Source organism: Mixophyes fleayi, chromosome 1 (genome assembly GCF_038048845.1).
Source record: "Mixophyes fleayi isolate aMixFle1 chromosome 1, aMixFle1.hap1, whole genome shotgun sequence".
Taxonomy (NCBI): Eukaryota; Metazoa; Chordata; class Amphibia; order Anura; family Limnodynastidae; genus Mixophyes; species Mixophyes fleayi.
The window spans coordinates 193,630,679-193,651,520 of NC_134402.1; the positions used below are offsets into that span (position 1 = coordinate 193,630,679).

Here is a 20,842-nt window from a genome sequence, read left to right on the forward strand (position 1 = left end):
AAATCTACCAAAAGGTTATACACACTTGTGCAAATATGCACATAGCCCCACTATCTTATACTGCACTGTCCCTGCATTAGTTGTCTTATTGTGGTCCCCCTTCTCTTCAAAATCAAGCCATCCCAGTGGAGGACTGAGAGGGAGTCCCTCCCCCAGGCCCCTGCATGGTTCAGCCCATCTCCAAGTGTATTAGCCAATAGCAGACCAACCCCCACAGTTCCCAACTGAGTTGTCTAGCCCTGGGAGCATGGGAATTTCTGGGGGTATAAAGACCATGTCTATGGTGGTCTAAGGAGATTTGGGGGTAAGCCAATGCTGAGGAATAAGGTTCCTATATGGCTAATTTGTGTGAGAAGATTTGTGGGCAGCTGGACAGTAAGTGACAGTTGATTATTGCTTTAATGTGGACTTCAGGGACTTCAGACTGCCTGCTATTAGTGCGATGTGTGGGATAAGAACCCTGGGACATGTACAAACCTGTGGTAACATTAGTTCTCTGGACTGCCATTCTACTTCTGCGAAGTCAAGTCTCTGGAGAGGACTAAAAGCCAGTAATATTATTTGGTTGTTGTTTATGTGTTTCCCTTATATGTTATTGTTAGAGATGGGCGGGTCCGGTTCTCCGAGAACCGAACCCACCCGAACTTTGGGTATCCGAGTACCGAGCTGAGCAGCTCGGTACTCTCCCGCCCATTCCGAATCCAAATCGAGGCCGAACGTCATTGTGACGTCGTCGGATCTCGGGACTCGGTTCTCGCGATACTTCAACTTTATAAATACACGCCTCCACAGCAATCCATCGCCATTTGACAGAGGGAGAGAGCAGGGTGTAGTCATAGGCTAATTAGAGCAGCGACAGAGAATACAATATTGTTCTTGCAATTGCTCTAACCAAAATCGCTAGTGCAGAGAGGAGGATAGAGGTTTATTATTTTTTCTTCATATTTGGCACTCCCCAGCGCTTTTGGGGTGTCCCCCATAATTGTGCATTAATATTTCTGGCTGTCAAAAGTCATATCTGTCAGCAGTATCTACTAAATAATTTGTAGCACACCTCAGTGCTTTTGGGGTGTCCTCCCTAATTGTGCATTATTATTTCTGGCTGTCAAAAGTCATATCTGTCAGCAGTATCTACTAAATAATTTGTAGCACTCCTCAGTGCTTTTGGGGTGTCCTCCCTAATTGTGCATTAATATTTCTGGCTGTCAAAAGTCATATCTGTCAGCAGTATCTACTAAATAATTTGTAGCACACCTCAGTGCTTTTGGGGTGTCCTCCCTAATTGTGCATTAATATTTCTGGCTGTCAAAAGTCATATCTGTCAGCAGTATCTACTAAATAATTTTTAGCACTCCTCAGTGTTTTTGGGGTGTCCTCCCTAATTGTGCATTAATATTTCTGGCTGTCAAAAGTCATATCTGTCAGCAGTATCTACTAAATAATTTTTAGCACTCCTTAGTGTTTTTGGGGTGTCCTCCCTAATTGTGCATTAATATTTCTGGCTGTCAAAAGTCATATCTGTCAGCAGTATCTACTAAATAATTTTTAGCACTCCTCAGTGTTTTTGGGGTGTCCTCCCTAATTGTGCATTAATATTTCTGGCTGTCAAAAGTCATATCTGTCAGCAGTATCTACTAAATAATTTTTAGCACTCCTCAGTGTTTTTGGGGTGTCCTCCCTAATTGTGCATTAATATTTCTGGCTGTCAAAAGTCATAACTGTCAGCAGAATCTACTAAATAATTTTTAGCACTCCTCAGTGCTTTGGGGTGTCCTCCCTAATTGTGCATTAATATTTCTGGCTGTCAAAAGTCATTTCTGTCAGCAGTATCTACTAAATAATTTTTAGCACTCCTCAGTGCTTTTGGGGTGTCCTCCCTAATTGTGCATTAATATTTCTGGCTGTCAAAAGTCATAACTGTCAGCAGAATCTACTAAATAATTTTTAGCACTCCTCAGTGCTTTTGGGGTGTCCTCCCTAATTGTGCATTAATATTTCTGGCTGTCAAAAGTCATTTCTGTCAGCAGTATCTACTAAATAATTTTTAGCACTCCTCAGTGCTTTTGGGGTGTCCTCCCTAATTGTGCATTAATATTTCAGGCTGTCAAAAGTCATAACTGTCAGCAGAATCTACTAAATAATTTTTAGCACTCCTCAGTGCTTTTGGGGTGTCCTCCCTAATTGTGCATTAATATTTCTGGCTGTCAAAAGTCATAACTGTCAGCAGAATCTACTAAATAATTTTTAGCACTCCTCAGTGCTTTTGGGGTGTCCTCCCTAATTGTGCATTAATATTTCTGGCTGTCAAAAGTCATTTCTGTCAGCAGTATCTACTAAATAATTTTTAGCACTCCTCAGTGCTTTTGGGGTGTCCTCCCTAATTGTGCATTAATATTTCTGGCTGTCAAAAGTCATAACTGTCAGCAGAATCTACTAAATAATTTTTAGCACTCCTCAGTGCTTTTGGGGTGTCCTCCCTAATTGTGCATTAATATTTCTGGCTGTCAAAAGTCATAACTGTCAGCAGAATCTACTAAATAATTTTTAGCACTCCCCAGTGGTTTGCGCTCAGAATGGATTCAAAGCAGTCCACATATGATCTAAATGAGCAACCAGGTTCTGCCACCAGTCCTGATGTTAGTGTTCCCAGTACGTCATCTGGCCAAGGCAATGTCAAACAACAGAGTGTTTTCAAATTAGTGCAAAAAACAAAAACCAAAAAAAAATTTACTGTATTGAAGCGAAAAAGAAGTGTAACTGAGCAAAAGTTAAGTGACGATAAAAAAAAAATTGCAAGCATGCCATTCTACACACGCAGTGGCAAAGAGAGAATGAGGCCTTCACCTTTGGCTATTAGTGGCAGATCCCAAAAAGTTACCCAGCCTACAATTGGTGCACAACTACTGTTACGCGTCAAAGCCGAGCTGCAAGATAACAGTGAGGCATTACAGGAGAATATTTGCTCCGATTCACAAATGACAACAATCCCTGTGGAGAGTCCATCCAACAGTGGGATGTCTAATCGTGAGCATTCTGCTGATGTGTGCCTTAATAGCCCGAGTGTAGCCGGTGATACCCAAATTGAGGATGCCACTTTGGAATTAGAAGAGGATGAGGGGGAGATTTGTGTAGGCGACGAGGGCGCTAATGAGGATGTTGATGAGGATGAGGTTGTTTGTGTAAGTCCTGCACCAGTGGCAGCAGTTCTGGCACGTGACAAGAAAAAGGCCATTGTCATGCCTGGGCATAAAACAAAAAAATCCACTTCTTATGTGTGGAATTATTTCTACCCAAATCCAGACAACAATTGTATAGCCATTTGTAGTGTATGTGAAGCCACAGTCAGTCGAGGGAGGGACCTTAACCATCTTGGAACCTCGTCTATGTTACGCCATTTAACGAGAGTTCATGGCAAAGTGTTGGGAAAAGCTGAAAGTTCTTCCCAAAAGAATACAAGCACTCCCTCATCAGCTAAGACCCTCCGCTCACCGACATACCGACGGCTACAAAATACACCCACCACACCATCCTCATCAATATCCTCAGTAGCGCTCGGAGTTAGCCCGGCATCCCACTTAAGGCTGGATGACTCCGGCACTATTATTGATTCCTCTGAAGAAAGCGTTAGTCCTGCTGCTGCTGTTGCTGCTGCTGGGGGTGAATCGTCATCCCAGAGGCAGGTGAATAAAATGAGCAGTCCTACATTTCAGCAATTAACTGTGAAACAATCATTTGCGAGGGGAAGCAAATATGACAGCAGTCACCCAGTCGCCAAGCGAATCACAGACGCCATGGCAGCAATGTTAGTGTTAGATCTGCGTCCAATCTCCACAATAAACGCAGCTGGTTTTTCACAGTTAATTGAGGTTTTGTGTCCGCGTTACAGAATTCCATCGCGACACCATTTCTCCCGTAAAGCTATTCCACAACTATACCAAAAAGTGTGTAAAAATGTAGAGATTGCGCTGAAAAATGCCATTCTGCCCACTGTTCACTTAACCACAGATATGTGGACAAGTGGAAGTGGCCAAACCAAAGACTATATGACTGTGACAGCCCACTGGGTTGGTCATTCACCTTCACCAGCAGGAACAGCAGCAGCATGTACACCACTACGTAACATTTGTCACAGGCAGGCCACTCTTTGTATCACCGGCTTCACTAACAGGCATACGGCTGACAATTTGTTACGCAAACTGAGAGATGTGATTGATGCATGGCTTATACCACTCGGACTCTCCCCAGGGTATGTCATTTCAGATAACGCCAACAATATAGTGCGAGCATTACAGCTGGGTGATTTCCAACAAAATCCCTGTTTTGCTCACACCATCAACTTGGTGGTGCAGAGCTTCCTACGAAAAAACCGTGAGGTGCAGGAGATGCTTTCGGTGGCCCGTAAAATTTCAGGCCATTTCAGGCATTCAGCCACAGCATGTAGGAGGTTACAGCAGCTCCAAGAGCAGTTTAACTTGCCCTGCCACCAACTTAAGCAAGAGGTGGTAACTCGGTGGAATTCCACCCTGTACATGCTTCAGAGGATGGAGGAACAGCGCAAAGCCATCCAAGCATATTGCACAAGTCATGACATTGGGAAAGGAGGGGGGATGTATTTCACTCTTGCACAGTGGGGAATCCTTTCAGTGCTGTGCAAGGTGCTGAAACCATTTGAAGTTGTGACATGTGAGGTCAGTGCAGACTCTGCTAGTTTGAGCCAAGTCATTCCTTTAATTAGACTATTGGAAAAGCAGCTTGAGAAAATGAAGGAGGAGCTGAAAGCAAGCAATTCAGCAAAGTATGTTGGCCTTGTCGATCAAGTACTTAATTCGCTTCACAATGATCCTCGAGTTATTAAGATCTTGAACTCGGATCAGTACGTTTTGGCCACTGTGCTTGATCCAAGGTTTAAAACCTACATTGAGTCTTTACTTGTAAATGAGCGAGATGTGAACTTTTGCAAGGAGCTATTGCTCAGCAAGTTGGCCGCTGAACTGGGCCTCGGCTTGACGACGTGTCCTCCTTCACTTTCTCAAGCTGTTGCTCGTAAAAAATTAAATTTCCAAAAAAGAAGCAGGGAAGACACAGGGGGCAGACCAGAACAATTTAACATCTGGGCTGGTTTGAAGGATTTTTCAAAAAAATGTGTCACTTTGCCCATAACTCCATCCAATATGAGTATAAACATGCAAAGGATGGTGGAGGATTACTTTCAAGAGGTAGTTGATATGGAAATGTCAGACAGTCCCTTTCCTTACTGGGAAGAAAAGCAGGCCATTTGGAAACCCATGTACAAACTTGCTTTGCAATACCTAAGCTGCCCACCCTCCAGTGTGTACTCTGAACGAGTGTTCAGCACAGCAGGGAACTTAGTCAGTGATCGCCGTAGAAGGTTACTTCCCAAAAATGTGGAGAAAATGATGTTTATAAAAATGAACTACATCTTCCACGAGGAAGGCCTTCACCATCCAAGACATCCAAGCACTGACTGTTCTCTAATGGCGGATTCAAGCGGCGATGAATTGATAGTCTGTGATGATGACGTACACACTGATGAGGGTGAGGATTAAGCTGAAGATGATGCCGATAACATCTTTTTAAAACTTTCTATGTAAGTGTAGGGTGCAATCTACCCCCAAAGAGGAAAGGGACTTGTGGCATTTCCATATCACATACCATCTTGAAAGGCTGCTGTTAGGGCAATTTATCCTTAAGGGTAGGGTGTCATAGACAGAGTGACCCTAAACTGGCTTTGTCCATTTTTCATAATATTGTACAGTCTATAATGGCTGAATTTTTGGGTATTTTATACAAGTGGAGGGGGGCCTAGAGAGACAGAAACCAAACTGGCTTTTTCCATGTCAATTAATATTGTACAGTCTATAATGGCTGAATTTTTTGGTATTTTATACAAGTGGAGGGGGGCCTAGAGAGACAGAGTGACCCCAAACTGTCTTTCTCCATGTCAATTAATATTGTACAGTCTATAATGGCTGAATTTTTTAGTATTTTATACAAGTGGAGGGGGGCCTAGAGAGACAGAAACCAAACTGGCTTTCTCCATGTCAATTAATATTGTACAGTCTATAATGGCTGAATTTTTTGGTATTTTATACAAGTGGAGGGGGGCCTTGAGAGACAGAAACCAAACTGGCTTTCTCCATGTCAATTAATATTGTACAGTCTATAATGGCTGAATTTTTTGGTATTTTATACAAGTGGAGGGGGGCCTTGAGAGACAGAAACCAAACTGGCTCTTTCCATTTCTTTACATATTTAACTATAAGTGTAGGGTGTAATATACATTCAAAGACGATGGCTGCATTGCCAATATGCATAGATGGAGAGGAAGACAATCTGTTTTGTGTGTAGAATAGGCCTACCAACGAAGAATTAAACTGTTTTTTTGGATGATTTATTACCTCAACAATTAGATTACTTGTCTCTAAAACAGTTGGAGCACTAAATTGGGTTAATTTAGGCCCAAAAACATGGATTTTCCCAAAAAATAGCAAAACAAAACCAAACAAAACCAAAACCAAAACCAAAACACGCAATAGCGGTTTTGCAAAACCAAAACCAAAACCAAAACACGACGGTAATCCAGATCCAAAACCGAATCCAAAACCAAAACACGGGGGTCAGTGACCATCTCTAGTTATTGTGCACTTTTCTAATTAGTGGGATTGTTGTGATAGTTACTGTGAACTTCCTTGACTTAAAATATACAGATTTATTTTTTAAATCTAAGCAAATATTCTTATCATGTTTTGGCACCCAGCCTCTATCTTTATTAGTTCCTATAAGGGTTTCAGTTAAACCAGTTTACCACTCAGACACAACTGAGGGAGAATCAGACTAAATTGTCCCTCGATATTGCATTTATAAGAAGGTGATGCCTAAAACCAGGACTGAATTAGTGGAGTAGCAATCAATCCTTTTCCATTCTATTATTTTTTTAGATGGGGGCATTTCTCCTCTCTGTAATTTCCCAACAGTATTCTCACATTGTGTCAACTAGATTCCCAATTTGCAAGCATATTTTTGCTAATCAAGGACCATTCACTAGGGAGCAATAGGTTATACTTTGTTGACAAAGGACTGTAATGGTATGGAAACATGTTACAGATATCTTTAAATAATGGATCAACTTCAATTTAGTAATGTTAATTAAGATTATCTTAATTTACTAATATTCTGAACAGAAACAATTTTATATTTTGTATTATATTTTTATATAGCTCCATTTATATTATGCAGTGCTGTACAGATAATATGTAATAATTGTAACCATTCCCTGTCTCATGGAGCTTACAGTCTAAATTACCTACTACTGGATGAAAGTGGAGCACCCAGAGGAAACCCATGCAACCACAGGGAGTATACAAACTGCACACAGATAAAGCCCTGGTGAATAAGCCCATAACCCCAACAGTGTAAGGCAATGCTAACCACTGTGCTACCATGCTGTTCTGACATTAATTTAACTGAGTATAATTCACTTAAATAGTAAGTGGATGATACTATTAATATTGTCAAAATGTGACATGTCTAAGTAATCAGTCAGTAACCTGCCATTAATACCAGTTTGTAATTGCACTTTTAGATTGTTAGCCCAAAGTACCTTATGGACACCAGCTGTGAAGATAAGCATGTAGACCCGTTGATGATTGAACCCATTGGAGAGACTGAAGCTATCAAAGTGACTGTCAGGGAAACGGAGGTCACTGATTTGGTTATCACCAAACATCTGTCTGACAATGACCTTGTGGTCATGACTGAAGCTGAAGCTGAAGCTGAGACAGATTCCCAGGTTGAATACAGGAAGCAAGTGGTTCCCATGACTCCAGGAAGTGAAAGGGAATCCGTTATTCATTTTTTTGGAAAATTAAAAGATGACTTAGCTCACCAAGCTGAGCTCTCAAAAGAAACTGATGTCTTGCTAATCCTCAATGTAGATACAAAATCTGTTTTAGAAACATAGTGGAAAATCCAGCTAAACTATAAAACATACTTAAAGGATTAACTAAACTACAATACTGAAAATGTTGCAGAATGCAGTGTCAAGGTGACAATTTGATCCCTTCTAGCAAATTGTGTCCAAGTTGCTTAAATATCTTAAATATCTTACACAAATTATACAAAATGTGTAATTTAAGCAAATCATTATGCAAATTATGTGGTAATAAGCAATCACCTGTAATCACTCAGCACACCACTCACTATTTAAACAAGAACAAGGCTGACAGCCCATATATAGCAACCCTGAGGAAGCCAGTGTCATTTACAAGGATGGAAACACATTGGTAACCCTTCCTTTAGTGGGAAAACACTTGTCTCCACTTCACCATACTAAAGCAACTGCCGTGCAGCAAAGAGCATCATTCTGTGGAAACCGTGCTCCATTTGCAGAGCAAACAAAGACTCCCTGAAGGAACACAAGGGAATTCTGTCGGACACAGCATCTTCATTACAGCAGGTGTGGATCCATGCAACAGAGTACTCAACTCCGCAAAGACTGCATTCCACTCTTGGAACACACAGGCCCTGAGTCATTAAGGAGAGCAAGGTGTAAAAAAGGAGTACTTTGCACCTGGGCAAAACCATGTTGTATTGGAGGGGAGGTAAATTTAAAATGTGGGGACAGATTTATAGTTGGGTAGGGCATGTCCTAGATCAACTTTACATTTCAGTGTAAAAATAAAGCTATCAAGTATTTGTGTGCTACATGAAAAAAACAGTCAGTATTTAACTTATGGGCAAAATAATGTACCTGCATCTCAAACACTCTTGGATATACAGCACCCACAAGTGCATCTCCTGTTCTAATTAGACTTTATTGGCGTCTGCCTCTTAATCTTTCCCCATAACTGCTGTTTCCCCTCAAAGTGTGTCCCATACCTGTAATAAGATCTAGGTTGAATCCTGACAGATGACCAGCATGGGAAGAGATTGTCAAACAAAATCCATCGGGTAAAAAATCCGGTGTGTATGGCAGCTTTTTTCCCTGTCTCTCAGATAATTAATACCACATACCGCACATAATGTCAAATATATTCCATGCTGCAGGCATGGTAGTATGTTTATCACCTGATTTGCCCAATAATTGGCTGAAAACACAGTAGTGAGTACCCAGACTAACAGAGTAATCCTAGCCACACCACATCGAGCGGGATCTGCCATTGAAAAGATATAACACTTGTTTAAACTACCACCAAGGTGGAGATCTTAAGGACTTTTAGCATTAAAGCAATAAGAAAGATCTGTGTCGGTGGGAAATTTCAAATACAGCTCACCACGAGAAACTACTACCAACACAGTCTGGAACTGCAATTTAGGAGTAATTTCCCTTGAGACCTACCGATCAGGAGGCAACTACCCACTCGAGGCAAGGACTGTACAGCTGAGACCTTGACAATACTAGTACATACCTCCGTGCCACATACATACCACCAGTTAAAAAATTGACATATGAGCTTTGTGAAAATACCTGTAAAAATAACTCATTATAACTCAATTTCCGATACAACAATTTACTAAATTATTTTTCACCGGCAAACTTGCCTTTACAAGCCAGCGCTGCTTTAAATTTTAGCTGTAAACTCACTGATTTCCGGCGAGTTGAAAAAAACGGACTTTCATACATTTAACCCCTAGTCATATAACCATACCTTCTCAAACACCCTTAAAACATAAAGGTTGTTGCTTTAAATACTCATGATTATGGCATATTTTTAGTACGTGAGAAGAACTAAGACAAAATACAAAACATCAATGCATTAAAATTTACAAGTTCACCAGATGCTTCCATTTTTTACATTTCCATACCCCTTCTGCATCGTCTGTACCTCCACCTCTTCTTTTGTCCCATTCATAACAAAAATACAATATACCCAAAGCCATTCCCACAAAATCTTTAACTTGGAGCGTTTCATTTTTAAAGATGCTTACATTCTTGTTTCCCATAAGACCTCCTTTACACAGCCACAAAACCCTGTCTTTTACCTTCCCACAAGCCCCCACCCAAAAAGCACCATTTCTAATGACATCTTTCCAATTCCTGTAAACTCTTTACGCAAGGGTCTGAATCCTTTCCAGACTTTTTGCGCCCATCCACAACTCCAAAAAAGATGTATCACAGTCTCTTTTCCTCTACACCCCTTTTTAGGACATGATTCAGACTTTACCAAGTCCATTTTCTTTCTCTAACAGGCAAGGCTCCATTTAAACTTAACCATACCATGGGGTAAATGTATCAAGGTGCGATTTTGCAAATCCAGCGATTTTCTCGGGAGAGTTGAAACTCGCAGATATAAGAAGCTGAGATTTCATGTAAAATCTATACAAGTCTCAAATGTATGAAGCTGCGATTAATCAAACTCAGGAGAGTTTGCTTTAAAACACGCCACATACAACACACTGCTTGCTAGCAGAGTGTTGTATAAACACATCACTGTTACACTGCCCTGTCATACTACCAGAGCTCTGGCAGCTGTTAAAACTGTAATGAATAGATAAAAGTTAAAAAAAAACAAAAAAACAGTATGGGGTCCCCCCTCTCTTCACTGCTGGTTCCGTGAAAATCGTGGAAAAAATTTGCATGGGGTGCCCCTAATTTTCACTGAACCAGCACTAGGCAACCCAGCTAGGGTTGGTGGCACCACAGCAGGGGGACACGCGGCAGGGGTCCCCCTGCCATGACAACCAACCCCAGACTGTTCAGCGCTGGGCTGGATTCCCTAGGGAGTGAAGTCCACCAAAAAAACGAGCGGGCCCCCCCTGTATTTATTATTTTTAATAAAAATATCTGGTATAAATGAGGGTGTTTACTGTCTTTATTGTGGGTTTATTCTTTTTATTAAATGTTGTGGTTTTAATGAGGGTGTGATGGTTTATTTAACATTTTCTTTTGTGGAACTACAGGTCCCAGCCAGCCGTGGGTGTCAGGGCATGTTGGCACTTGTAGTTCTCCAAGTGCCAACATGCCCTGGGTGCCATGGGTATGGTGGTGCTTGCAATTATACAAGTGTAAGCATGCCCACACTGTTTATGGCACCCGGGCTGGCTGGGACTTGTAGTTCCAAAAACCAAAATGGCACCTGTTTGTTTTTTTACACCTATTTCCCCATTATTACCCTACACCCACTGCCCAGGGGTGTAGGAAGAGCCCTAGTGCTTTCAGCACTGGGCTGGCTTTTCCTGGAGGGGGGGCCCGCTCGTTTTGTTTTGGCGCACCCCAGTCCCTAGGGAATCCAGCCCAGCGCTGAACAACCTGGGGTTGGTTTGTTATTATGGCAGGGGGACCCCTGCCACGTGTCCCCCTGCTATAGCGCCACCAACCCTGGCTGGTTTGCCTAGAGTTGGTTCAGTGAAAATCGTGGGGGATCCCACGCAATATTTTTCCCGATTTTCACGGAACCAGCAGTTGTCTGGCAGCACTAGGGTTAATAGTGAATAGAGAGGGGACACCACGCTTTTTTTTTCTTTTAAGTTTTATCTATTTTTTACAGTTTTGACAGCTGCCGGAACCTCCGGCTATATGACAGGCAGTGTAACAGTGATGTGTTTACTGCTAGGATGCAGCGTGTTGTATCTAGCGTGTTTGAAAGCAAACTCTCCTGAGATTGCTTAATCGCAGCTTCATACATTTGAGACTTGTATAGCTAGAGTGGCAAACAGTCGGGAGTTTGATCTCTCGATTTTGGAAATAGCGCTTTTGACAGAAACACATCTCTGGCGATTTTACATGAAATCTCAGCTTCATACACATACTTGCTAACTTTTCCTCATTGGCTTCAGGGAGATCCCAGCGGAGGTGGGTGTGCAGGGGCTGGGCTTGATGTATCGCATCATTTTGGGGCTAAGATGAAGCGATATTTGTGTCATTAAGCCCCGCCCTCCCGCCACTTATCTATTGCAGGGAAGGTTGCCCTGCTCTCCTGGGAGCCCGGGAGGTCTCCCAGAAATGCGGGAGTCTCCAGGACATTTCGGGAGAGAGAGACTGAAGTATCTTTTACATTTCTGTCTCCATTACTGAAGTCATGTTGTCTTACCTGTCAGTCTTTGATTAAATCTTGGTCTCCATGAAAATAGCCACGTCCATAGGCATCAATACATGGACATAGGACACAATTTCTGAACTGTGTCATCATGCCATAGATAGCAAAGCCAACCACGTCTTGTACTGGCTCAGCATCAGGGAGAATGCCAGACTCTTCAGGGAGTGAGGGAGATCACCCCTATTTCAGGGAGTCTCCCTGATATTCAGGGAGAGTTGTCAAGTATGTTCATACATCTGCGAGTTTCAACTCTCCTGAGAAAAACTCTGATTTTGCGAAATCGGACCTTGATATATTTACCCTTAGATCTTAATTTAACCTAGTAAGATTGGTCCATATGATTTATAAAAAAGAGACTGTTTCTGCTCATTTTGTATAATTAAAAAGGTGGAGAAAGGACTCCATTTACTCAAACACTTGCCTGTGAACATGAGTAGAAGGCAAGAATACATATCATCATGTTCCCATCTAGGCCTATATAAAATAAAACACCTTCCAAGAAACACCAGTTCACCCAGTCAGAGGTCATCTCTGCATCAATAGACAGCAGTAATAGACAGGCCTTCTTTATAAAGATTCACAGCTCTGTTGGTATTGTCTCTTGACTTTCTAAATTATATTAAAAAAAACCTGGTATAGATGAATCATTGTTATAAGTACACTTAACCTGTTGGCTAAAGTGTTAGCATATTTTTTATATGCCATTTCACAGTTGATGCCTGCTAGTGAACAGAGCAATAGATACTTGTCCAGTTTGGGTTCTACAACTAGGGGAGCTTCTAGTGTTTATGTGTGACACTCCTAGCAGTAGGTGTTCGAGTGTGGTGCAGATCTTACCTGGTTTCTGGATGCTCTTCTTTTAGTCACAACACGGAAGTGTAACAGATAACCCCCAGGGCCCCAATACAAGTAGGACACAAGTAGGAAAAATTAAGTGACGTCAGATTTATTATGCGGGAACAATACATTACTAAAATCTGTCTGGACAAAGAAGGATTGGCAACAAATACAATATGAATACAGTTTACTAATTATAAATTAAAGCTACTCACATATATTTTTCTCTTAATATAACTTGTTGCAAGCTGGATAGATGGTGAGCTCTTTTTAAATAGAAAATATAATCATACAGGAAAAAATGCAGCAGACCTTTGAAGTTGTAGAAGTTGCTATGTACTGTTTTCTGTTTCTATCACCTTTAGTGTAGTACTAAAGTGATTTGTGTTGCAAGGTCTCATTAGCTTTGAATTGCAATGTCTTTTAAATAACTCCGTAGTAGTAGTTTTACAGGCGTTTCCTAGGTGTACGTTTAGCCATTTCATCCTCTCTTGCAATACATTAAACACATTTAATTAACATTTGAACTCAATATTCACTGTATTTCAGCAGTTTGCTGACAGTTTAGGTAAATCGCACAGTGGATTTAAACACGTTTTTAAAGTTATGCACAACAGATGAGTTGTACTTGTAAAAATGAACGTTGGTAGGACATATGGAGGCTAACCAGAAGATGCAGAATGTCTCTGAGGCGACAACCACAAGATGGAGAATGTCTCTGAGGTGCCACTTTGTTACAGTTTAAAATGGAGGTTCTGTGTGACTGTCAGAGTAACTGTCACTACATGCACCAGGTAAAAATATATCTCACTGTCAATTTATTCACTGTCCCATCCTCTTCTGTTATCTATTTATCAATTTCTCTTTATAATGCTATCTCTCTGACTTTTCAATGTCAAATTTCCTTCCCACTGTGTCTCACCACCTTTATTCACTGCTGCTCATCTGTCACTCTATTCATTTTCCTGTTCACTGCTGTTGTCTCACTCCAGTTTGTTAGCTGTCTTTTTCTATCTGTTTTTGTTAGGTCCGTGCCCCAAACATAAACTCCTAGAACAGGTATCAGAGGTCTTCACCTATAGCAACCGCCTTTCCCGCAGAGCAAGTCTTGCTCACAGGTACTCATATACCCCCTGGTCTTAACCCTTAGTAGTAGGAGCTTATGTTTGGCAAGCGCAGTGCAAGTGGTAGGAGGATACTTTGAAGGCAGTCCAGGGGAGCAGACAGACAAACGGAGTCCAGTGACCAGATGGAGATCAGGGCAACAGACTGGCAAGTAGAATCCAGTAAGTATCCAGGCAGACGTCAGGTTCACAAGCGAACAAGCAGTATCTAGAAGTCAGGCAGAGGTCAGGGTCGCAAGCGAAAAGGCAGAATCCTGTAATCAGGCTGAGGTCAGGGCAAAAGGAAAATTAGCGTAATCCGGTAAACAGGCCAAGAGTCACAACGAGAGATCAAACAGCAGTGAAGCAGAGTATCCCCAGGAATATGGACAACAACAGTGGAGCAGGTCTGCAATAAACCTGCCTTATAAACATAAGGGAGCCAATGAGCAGAGGAAGCCACAGGGGTAGTAATCAGCATCAGGAGAATGTAATTAGAGGCCCTGTATGGACATGCATGCCCAGCTTTCAAACTACCTGGGCCATGGCTGGATATTTGAAGCATCGCGGCTGTTGCCCTGGTGACAGCTGGGTCGTGTGGAAGGAAATTACGGCCCGGTCGTAATAGCGACAGCCGGGATGCGAGACCTTAGCAGACAGCAATCCCCTGCGGCTAGCAGGGAAGTCACGGCTCATGACAGTACACCCCCCTTGAGGAGGGGTTACAGAACCCCTATATCCTGGTTTCCCATGGACCTGTTTAAAAAACTCTTTAGTGAGTTTGTCTGCATGTACATTCTTCCAATACACGAGAAAATGATTCTGCCCGTGAACTCTTTTAGAATCCAGAATCTTCTCTACCACAAGCTATTCACAACCATGAACTTTGACGGGCCGGGGTCTACGTGATTTTCGTGGTTTGAACTTATTAGTGATGGAGGCAGGTTTTAGAAGAGAGCAGTGGAAGGAATTTGGTATCCTCAAGTATTTAGGAAGTTTCAATCTGAAGGTTTATTTATTTAAGATTGATTTGTTTAGAAATGACAAATGGTCCAATGAAGTTAGGTCCGAATTTTCTGCAGGACTGCCGGAGTCTGATGTTTTGTGTGAAAACCCACACATTGCCACCAACCTTAAAAGAGCAGGTACTGTGACGTAGATCGGTGAAGAACTTAGAATTAAAGAAGGCCCGCTGTAGAGCAATGTGAATATTATTCCAAATCTTTTTAAGGTGGGCAGCTAATGAGTGGATCTCCGATAGACCTGTAGTTGCCATGGAGGCAAGGGAATTAGCCGTGGGATGGTATCCAAAATGACAGAAAAATGGGGGAAACTTTAGATGAGTGATAGGCCTTATTGCAGGCAAACTCAGCCCAAGGAAGGAGAGTGGCCCAATCATCATGGTTTTTAGAGATGTACAAGCGCAGGAACTGCTCAAGAGATTGATTCAGTCTTTTTGTCTGCCCGTTAGACTGCGAGTGGTAAGCAGACGATAAGATTGAGATTGATCCCAAGTAAGGCACAAATCGACTTCCAAAAAGCTGCTACAAACTGGCAGCCCTGATCAGACACTACATCAACAGGAAGGCCATGCAGGCAGAAGATGTGTTAAGCAAATAACAAGGAACGTAGCGAACACATGGAAGCTTGAGCAAGGGGACAAAGTATGCCATCTTGCTAAACCGGTCCACTGTTACCCAGATTGTGTTATACCCAGAAGACTGTGGGAAATCAACAATAAAGTCCTTGGACAGATGGGACCATGGTCTAACAGAAATGGGTAAAGGCATGTGTGAGGATACCGGGTTTAACATAACCTTCTGCACCACACAACTGGCCTATCTGGTACCTATCCAAGGTTCAAAATCACCCAGGCAAATAATTTTATTTAACAAAATGGTAGCACCAAACAGCAATTCACATATTTAAATAAAATAACTTGCAACAAATAACACTAGTCTGGCACAGACAACATACAGGGTATAATGAAAACACTTCACCAGTATCACTTTCAGGGCCTGCTGTCTATCAATCCAAGCTTCTCTCTTCTCCCTTCTCTCCTTTAAGACTACCAGCCCTAAGTCATTGTCACTCCGCTTTTGACGGACACACAGCTCCCCAAGACCTGGAGAGGTAGATCAGGGCAACGACAGTACTCCAGGTGCCGATTGTCCCGTACCTGTCAGGAGCAGAGATCTATATCTCAACGCCAGCCTGACTTCAGCTATCACTTGGTAGTGAATGCCAATTTGCTGTTCTCTGTAGCTCTCTTTTAAGCCCAAAAATGACCTCATCAGCAATTTCAGGAGCTGCCTGATTGGTCCTTTTCTGTGTTTACCGTTTCACGGGTAAACATACAGACAAAGGGATAGCAAATGAGTCACTCCTGATTTAATTAGGATCAGGTATTGTTCTGTGGCTATACAGCAGAGTTTGTTTAAACAGGAAAGATCACAATCCAGACACATTTACATTTAAATACACAATGCAGTCATCTGTAATTAAACATAGAGCTCTGTCTGTGGGCATTTTCTCTATTTTAATACATGACACCTCCTAGATGTACGTTCATACAGGACTGGTGGACAATAATCCTTTTGCCTAGACTGAAACAATGGACTAGTCTGCAAGATAACAATACATGCTAGCAGACATTTTAACTACCTTCAAAATAGAATATATACAAGCTTAAATATGACTGACAAATATGAGGAACCAGAGGGATAGAAAAAGTATATGTTTTTATAGTCCGCAGTTACCTCCTTTTCGCACAGCATCAAAAGTCCGAAAGGAGATATTCGAATAGACATATTCTCTAGTGTCAACCATTAAGGACGTCCACCAAACCACACTGTACAAGTTTCCAATAGTTTTAGAAATGTCAGGATGACCAGAACAAAGAGTCTGTTAGCAGGAGTTTCAGGTGGTAGAGGTGCTAGATGTTGAAGTTGCCGGAGGGTCTTACCCAAATCTTGGTCTAAAGCAGCAAGAATAGTTGAGGAATGATGCAATGATGGGAAGATGCTCAGCAATAAAAAACTCACAGGACAGAAAAATGCGAGATAGAGCATCCGCCTTGAAGTTTCTGGATGCTACAGCGGCAGGAGGCCAGTTGACAGGATCTGCTCCTTTGGGGGTAAGAACGGTGATTGGTGCCACGATGATGGAAAAAGAATGAATAAACCTCTTATAATAATTTGCATGGAAAATATAAAAACAGAGAAATCTTTGTATGGCTTTCACGTTCGTAGGGAGTGCCCAATCATGGATTACTTTGACTTTACCAGGGATTATATACCCTAGGAAGGAACTTGCTTGACCTGGAAGTCATAATTCAACAGTTTCGATGGTGCTGATGAAGCTTAAGAAGCACCTCCTGGCATGTTGGTGGTGCTTGGCCAATGACCGCGACTACATCAAGATGTCATCAAGATAAACAACAAAATATGATCCCAGGAATTCGCGGAGGACATTATTGAGCAGGTCCTGGAACACTACTGGCGTGTTGCAAAGGCCAAAAGGCATCACTAGGTACTCATAATGACCTGTATGGGTGTTAAAGGCTGTTTTCCATTCTTCGCCATCCTGGATGCGGACTAAGTTGTAGGCGCCACGGTGGTCAATCTTAGTAAAAATCCTGGCCTCTTATCTGGTCAAAGAGAACAGAGATGAGTGGAAGAAGGTAAGTGTTTTTAATTGTGACCTTGTTTAGTCCCCGGTAAATATACGGTCTCCGGCTGCCATCTTTCTTGACTACAAAAAAGAAACCAGCACCAGCAGTGTTACGTCTCTAAGATTTCTATCAGTCAGTGTTAGCACTGGCCCTCCCAAGGCATGGAGTCTAACAAACCACCCAGTTTCCACCAAGAACCGCAGCAAAGCGGGATGGATTTTGCTGACCTTTAGACCCTTAGATTAGCCCACTGATAGATGATAGACGGTTGGTAGGAATTTCGGCAGAACCAGGGAGAGCAGACTCAGTAGCAGTAGCGTAGTACAGAAAAGCAAAGCAGGATTTAGTTAGCTGAAATGCTACAGCACACAAACAGAAGAATCCCAAGCTGTAATCAGTGGAAGACCGCTTCAGATACACTGAAGAAAAACTGCACAGTTGACAGGATACACTGGAGCTCTGACAGTCGTGTGGTCAGTATGGATAGCTGGGTCGGATACACTGGAGCACAGACAGCAGAGTCGTCAGTATGGATAGCCGGGTCGGATACACAGGAGCACAGGCAGCAGTTGTCAGGATCTGCCTGCAAGGTTATGCATTACATGCTACTTTGCCTGGCAGCTCCACCCTTTTGACTTTATTAGTGTGTATTTGCAGCAGTACCTCTGATCACCAGAGGTGCTGCTATCTTGCCTTTCATGTTTGCAATTATCCCATGCACCTGGGTGTGTTCTCATTTCCCTTATATATACCTGTGCCTCCCAGCAGTCATTGCTGGTTATTGTTGTCCCATCCTGTTGTCATTTCCTGATGTTACACCCTGTGGATTCTTCCTCCTGCTTTGCTCCTGTGATTATGCTGCATTGGGATCTCAACATACATTCTGCTGACCTGTTTTCATCTGTAAACCTGGTACTTTCCTGTGCATCTCCCTGTACTTGCTGCCTGGAATCTTTCCACACCTCCTGTTTACCTGCAACTGTGTATACCTGGTAATTTGTACAAGACCATTATTACATCTTCTGTTCAGTCTCTTCAGCAATAAACTTGTATGTTTTTCACCATTATTCATGGCTCTTTAGCTGTATTTCTACATTGATCCGTGACAGCAGTGTTGTCAGTATGGATAGCCAGGTTGGATACACAGGAGCACAGGCAGTATAGTTGTCAGTATGGATAGCCAGGTCAGATGCACAGGAGCACAGGCAGCAGAGCGGATGTCCAGAAGCAGAGGTCTAAAAAGCCAAAAGGTCATACATACTGAAACACCAGAAAGCAACACAAAGGTATACACAGAGAGACAGATGCCAAGTGGTAACTTGTTGCTCTGACACAGCTACAGTGTCAAGGTGAGCCTTATATCCTCTGCAGAGCCACGCCTCCCAGCCACAATCATGTGACCGCCAGAACCAGGAAGTGCTGACCTGTACATAGAGACAGAGGAATCAGCAGCACAGTGGCAGGTAAGTTTTTCACAACCAGCTTGTGATTTAGAGGGCCTAATGAAGCCTTTGTGTAAATTCTTCTTTATGTATGAATCCATAGCCTTGGTTTCAGGAATGGAAAGGGCATACAGACTACCATTAGGCAACTTAAACCCAGGAACAAAGTCTATAGCGCAATCAAATTCCAGGTGAGGGGGAAAGAGCTCCACCTCTTTTTTTGGAGAAGACATCGGAAGAGGTAGTAACTCAGGGCTGGCTTGATTGACCCAGAGAGGAGGGGCTAGACAAGTGGAACAGGAAGAGCTCCACCGGATTATCTCCCCTTTACTCCAGTCAACAAGCAGGTTATGGTGTGACAGTTACAGATGACCCATGATTAATGGTACACCCACCATAAACTGCAGAGGATGTGTGCAATCTTGCCCCAAGTTAAAGGATTTCCGTCCAGACCATATACAGAAATAGCTGATTCAAGTGGAACTGGCTGAATGCCCATGGTCTTAGCAAATCCTAGGTCCAAGAAATTTCCTGCAGCCCCACTGTCCAGAAAGGCAGAGAGAGAGAGAAAGTGTGCCCGTCAACTGAAATCTGAGCCAGAACTAATAAAGAATTCTTGGAAGAGACAATCTGCAGGCCCAAGTGAATCTCTTGCTTATTCAATTCGCCTGATCATTTCCTGCTTTGTTGGGACATGCACAAAGAAATTGGCCCTTATTGTCACAATACAGGCATAAGCCTAAAGAACCTTTTTTCGAACCTTGCTCCCTCTACGTTGCATAAACTTTGAGAACTCTCCTCCATCACAAAGTTACTTTGAGATCACAAGATCAAAAATAATTTTTACCAGCTTATTATCCAGGAAGGCCAAGCCCACAAGATCCGGATTTCGATTCAAGGTCATGCTTGGCTCCAGCACACTTTGTCACTGCCCTAAAACTGTCGCTTCATATAGATAGGCACTCCTGTGTTTCCCACCTCCCATACTTTGGAGTGTATCCCCCCAATGTTACTCTTTGTCTGCCACCCCCCCCCATCCCACATTTCCCAAGTATACAGGATGTACTGACTTGTACCTTTGGAAGACTTACTTTGCCAGTCAGGCTGTCTTCTTTCCCCTTCTCTCTTCTGTCCCTTACTACTTCTCTCCTCCCTCCCTCCCTCTCTATTCCCTGGTCCAGACTATCACTAGTTCTTATCTTTTTCCACACTGTATTCTCCATTGCTCTGAATTTTGCTTGTGTCAGCCATGATCCTGAAGGTGTTAACTCTTAATGTCAACGGCCTTAATAGCTCCCAAAAACATATGCTACTTCTCCAGTGTCTCAATCACCGAACCCATACATTGTTATGCTTCAGGAAACTCACTTTAAACATGTTCACCCAGGATTACAATGTAAATCCTATCCTATTGTCTATTTTTCTACATCTCCGCCCAGCATTTCTTCCCCCCTTCATTTTTCTCCTCCCCACCCTCCCTTTCTCCCTTTTTGTGTTATTATGGTTGTATATCATATTGTTGTTTTTCTTACGTATGTTATTGTTAAACCCCTAATAAATTTTTATTTAAACAAAAAAAAGAAATCCTTGTTCACAAACCTACAATAAAAAAATAGGAGTTTGATACTTGTGGTTAAGTGTCACAGATTGTATGTTAGTACAGCTAAATTGCAATGAGAAAAAGTGCTTAACTAGCCTATATGATAGTCACAGATCACAGGGGTCAGAAGG

General features: G+C 42.3%; 1 protein-coding gene across 2 annotated transcripts in view; it reads left to right on the forward strand.

Annotated features, from left to right (window-relative positions):
* The window catches only part of IL12RB1 (interleukin 12 receptor subunit beta 1), an 86,707-nt gene extending 78,029 nt beyond the window's left edge, over positions 1-8,678 (forward strand). For both annotated transcript variants that reach the window (XM_075204703.1, XM_075204704.1), the window contains one exon: positions 7,604-8,678. In XM_075204703.1, the coding sequence (XP_075060804.1) occupies positions 7,604-7,981 (378 nt within the window). In that variant the 3' untranslated portion in view covers positions 7,982-8,678. The remainder of the gene's footprint in view (positions 1-7,603) is intronic.
* Positions 8,679-20,842: the final 12,164 nt, after the last annotated feature.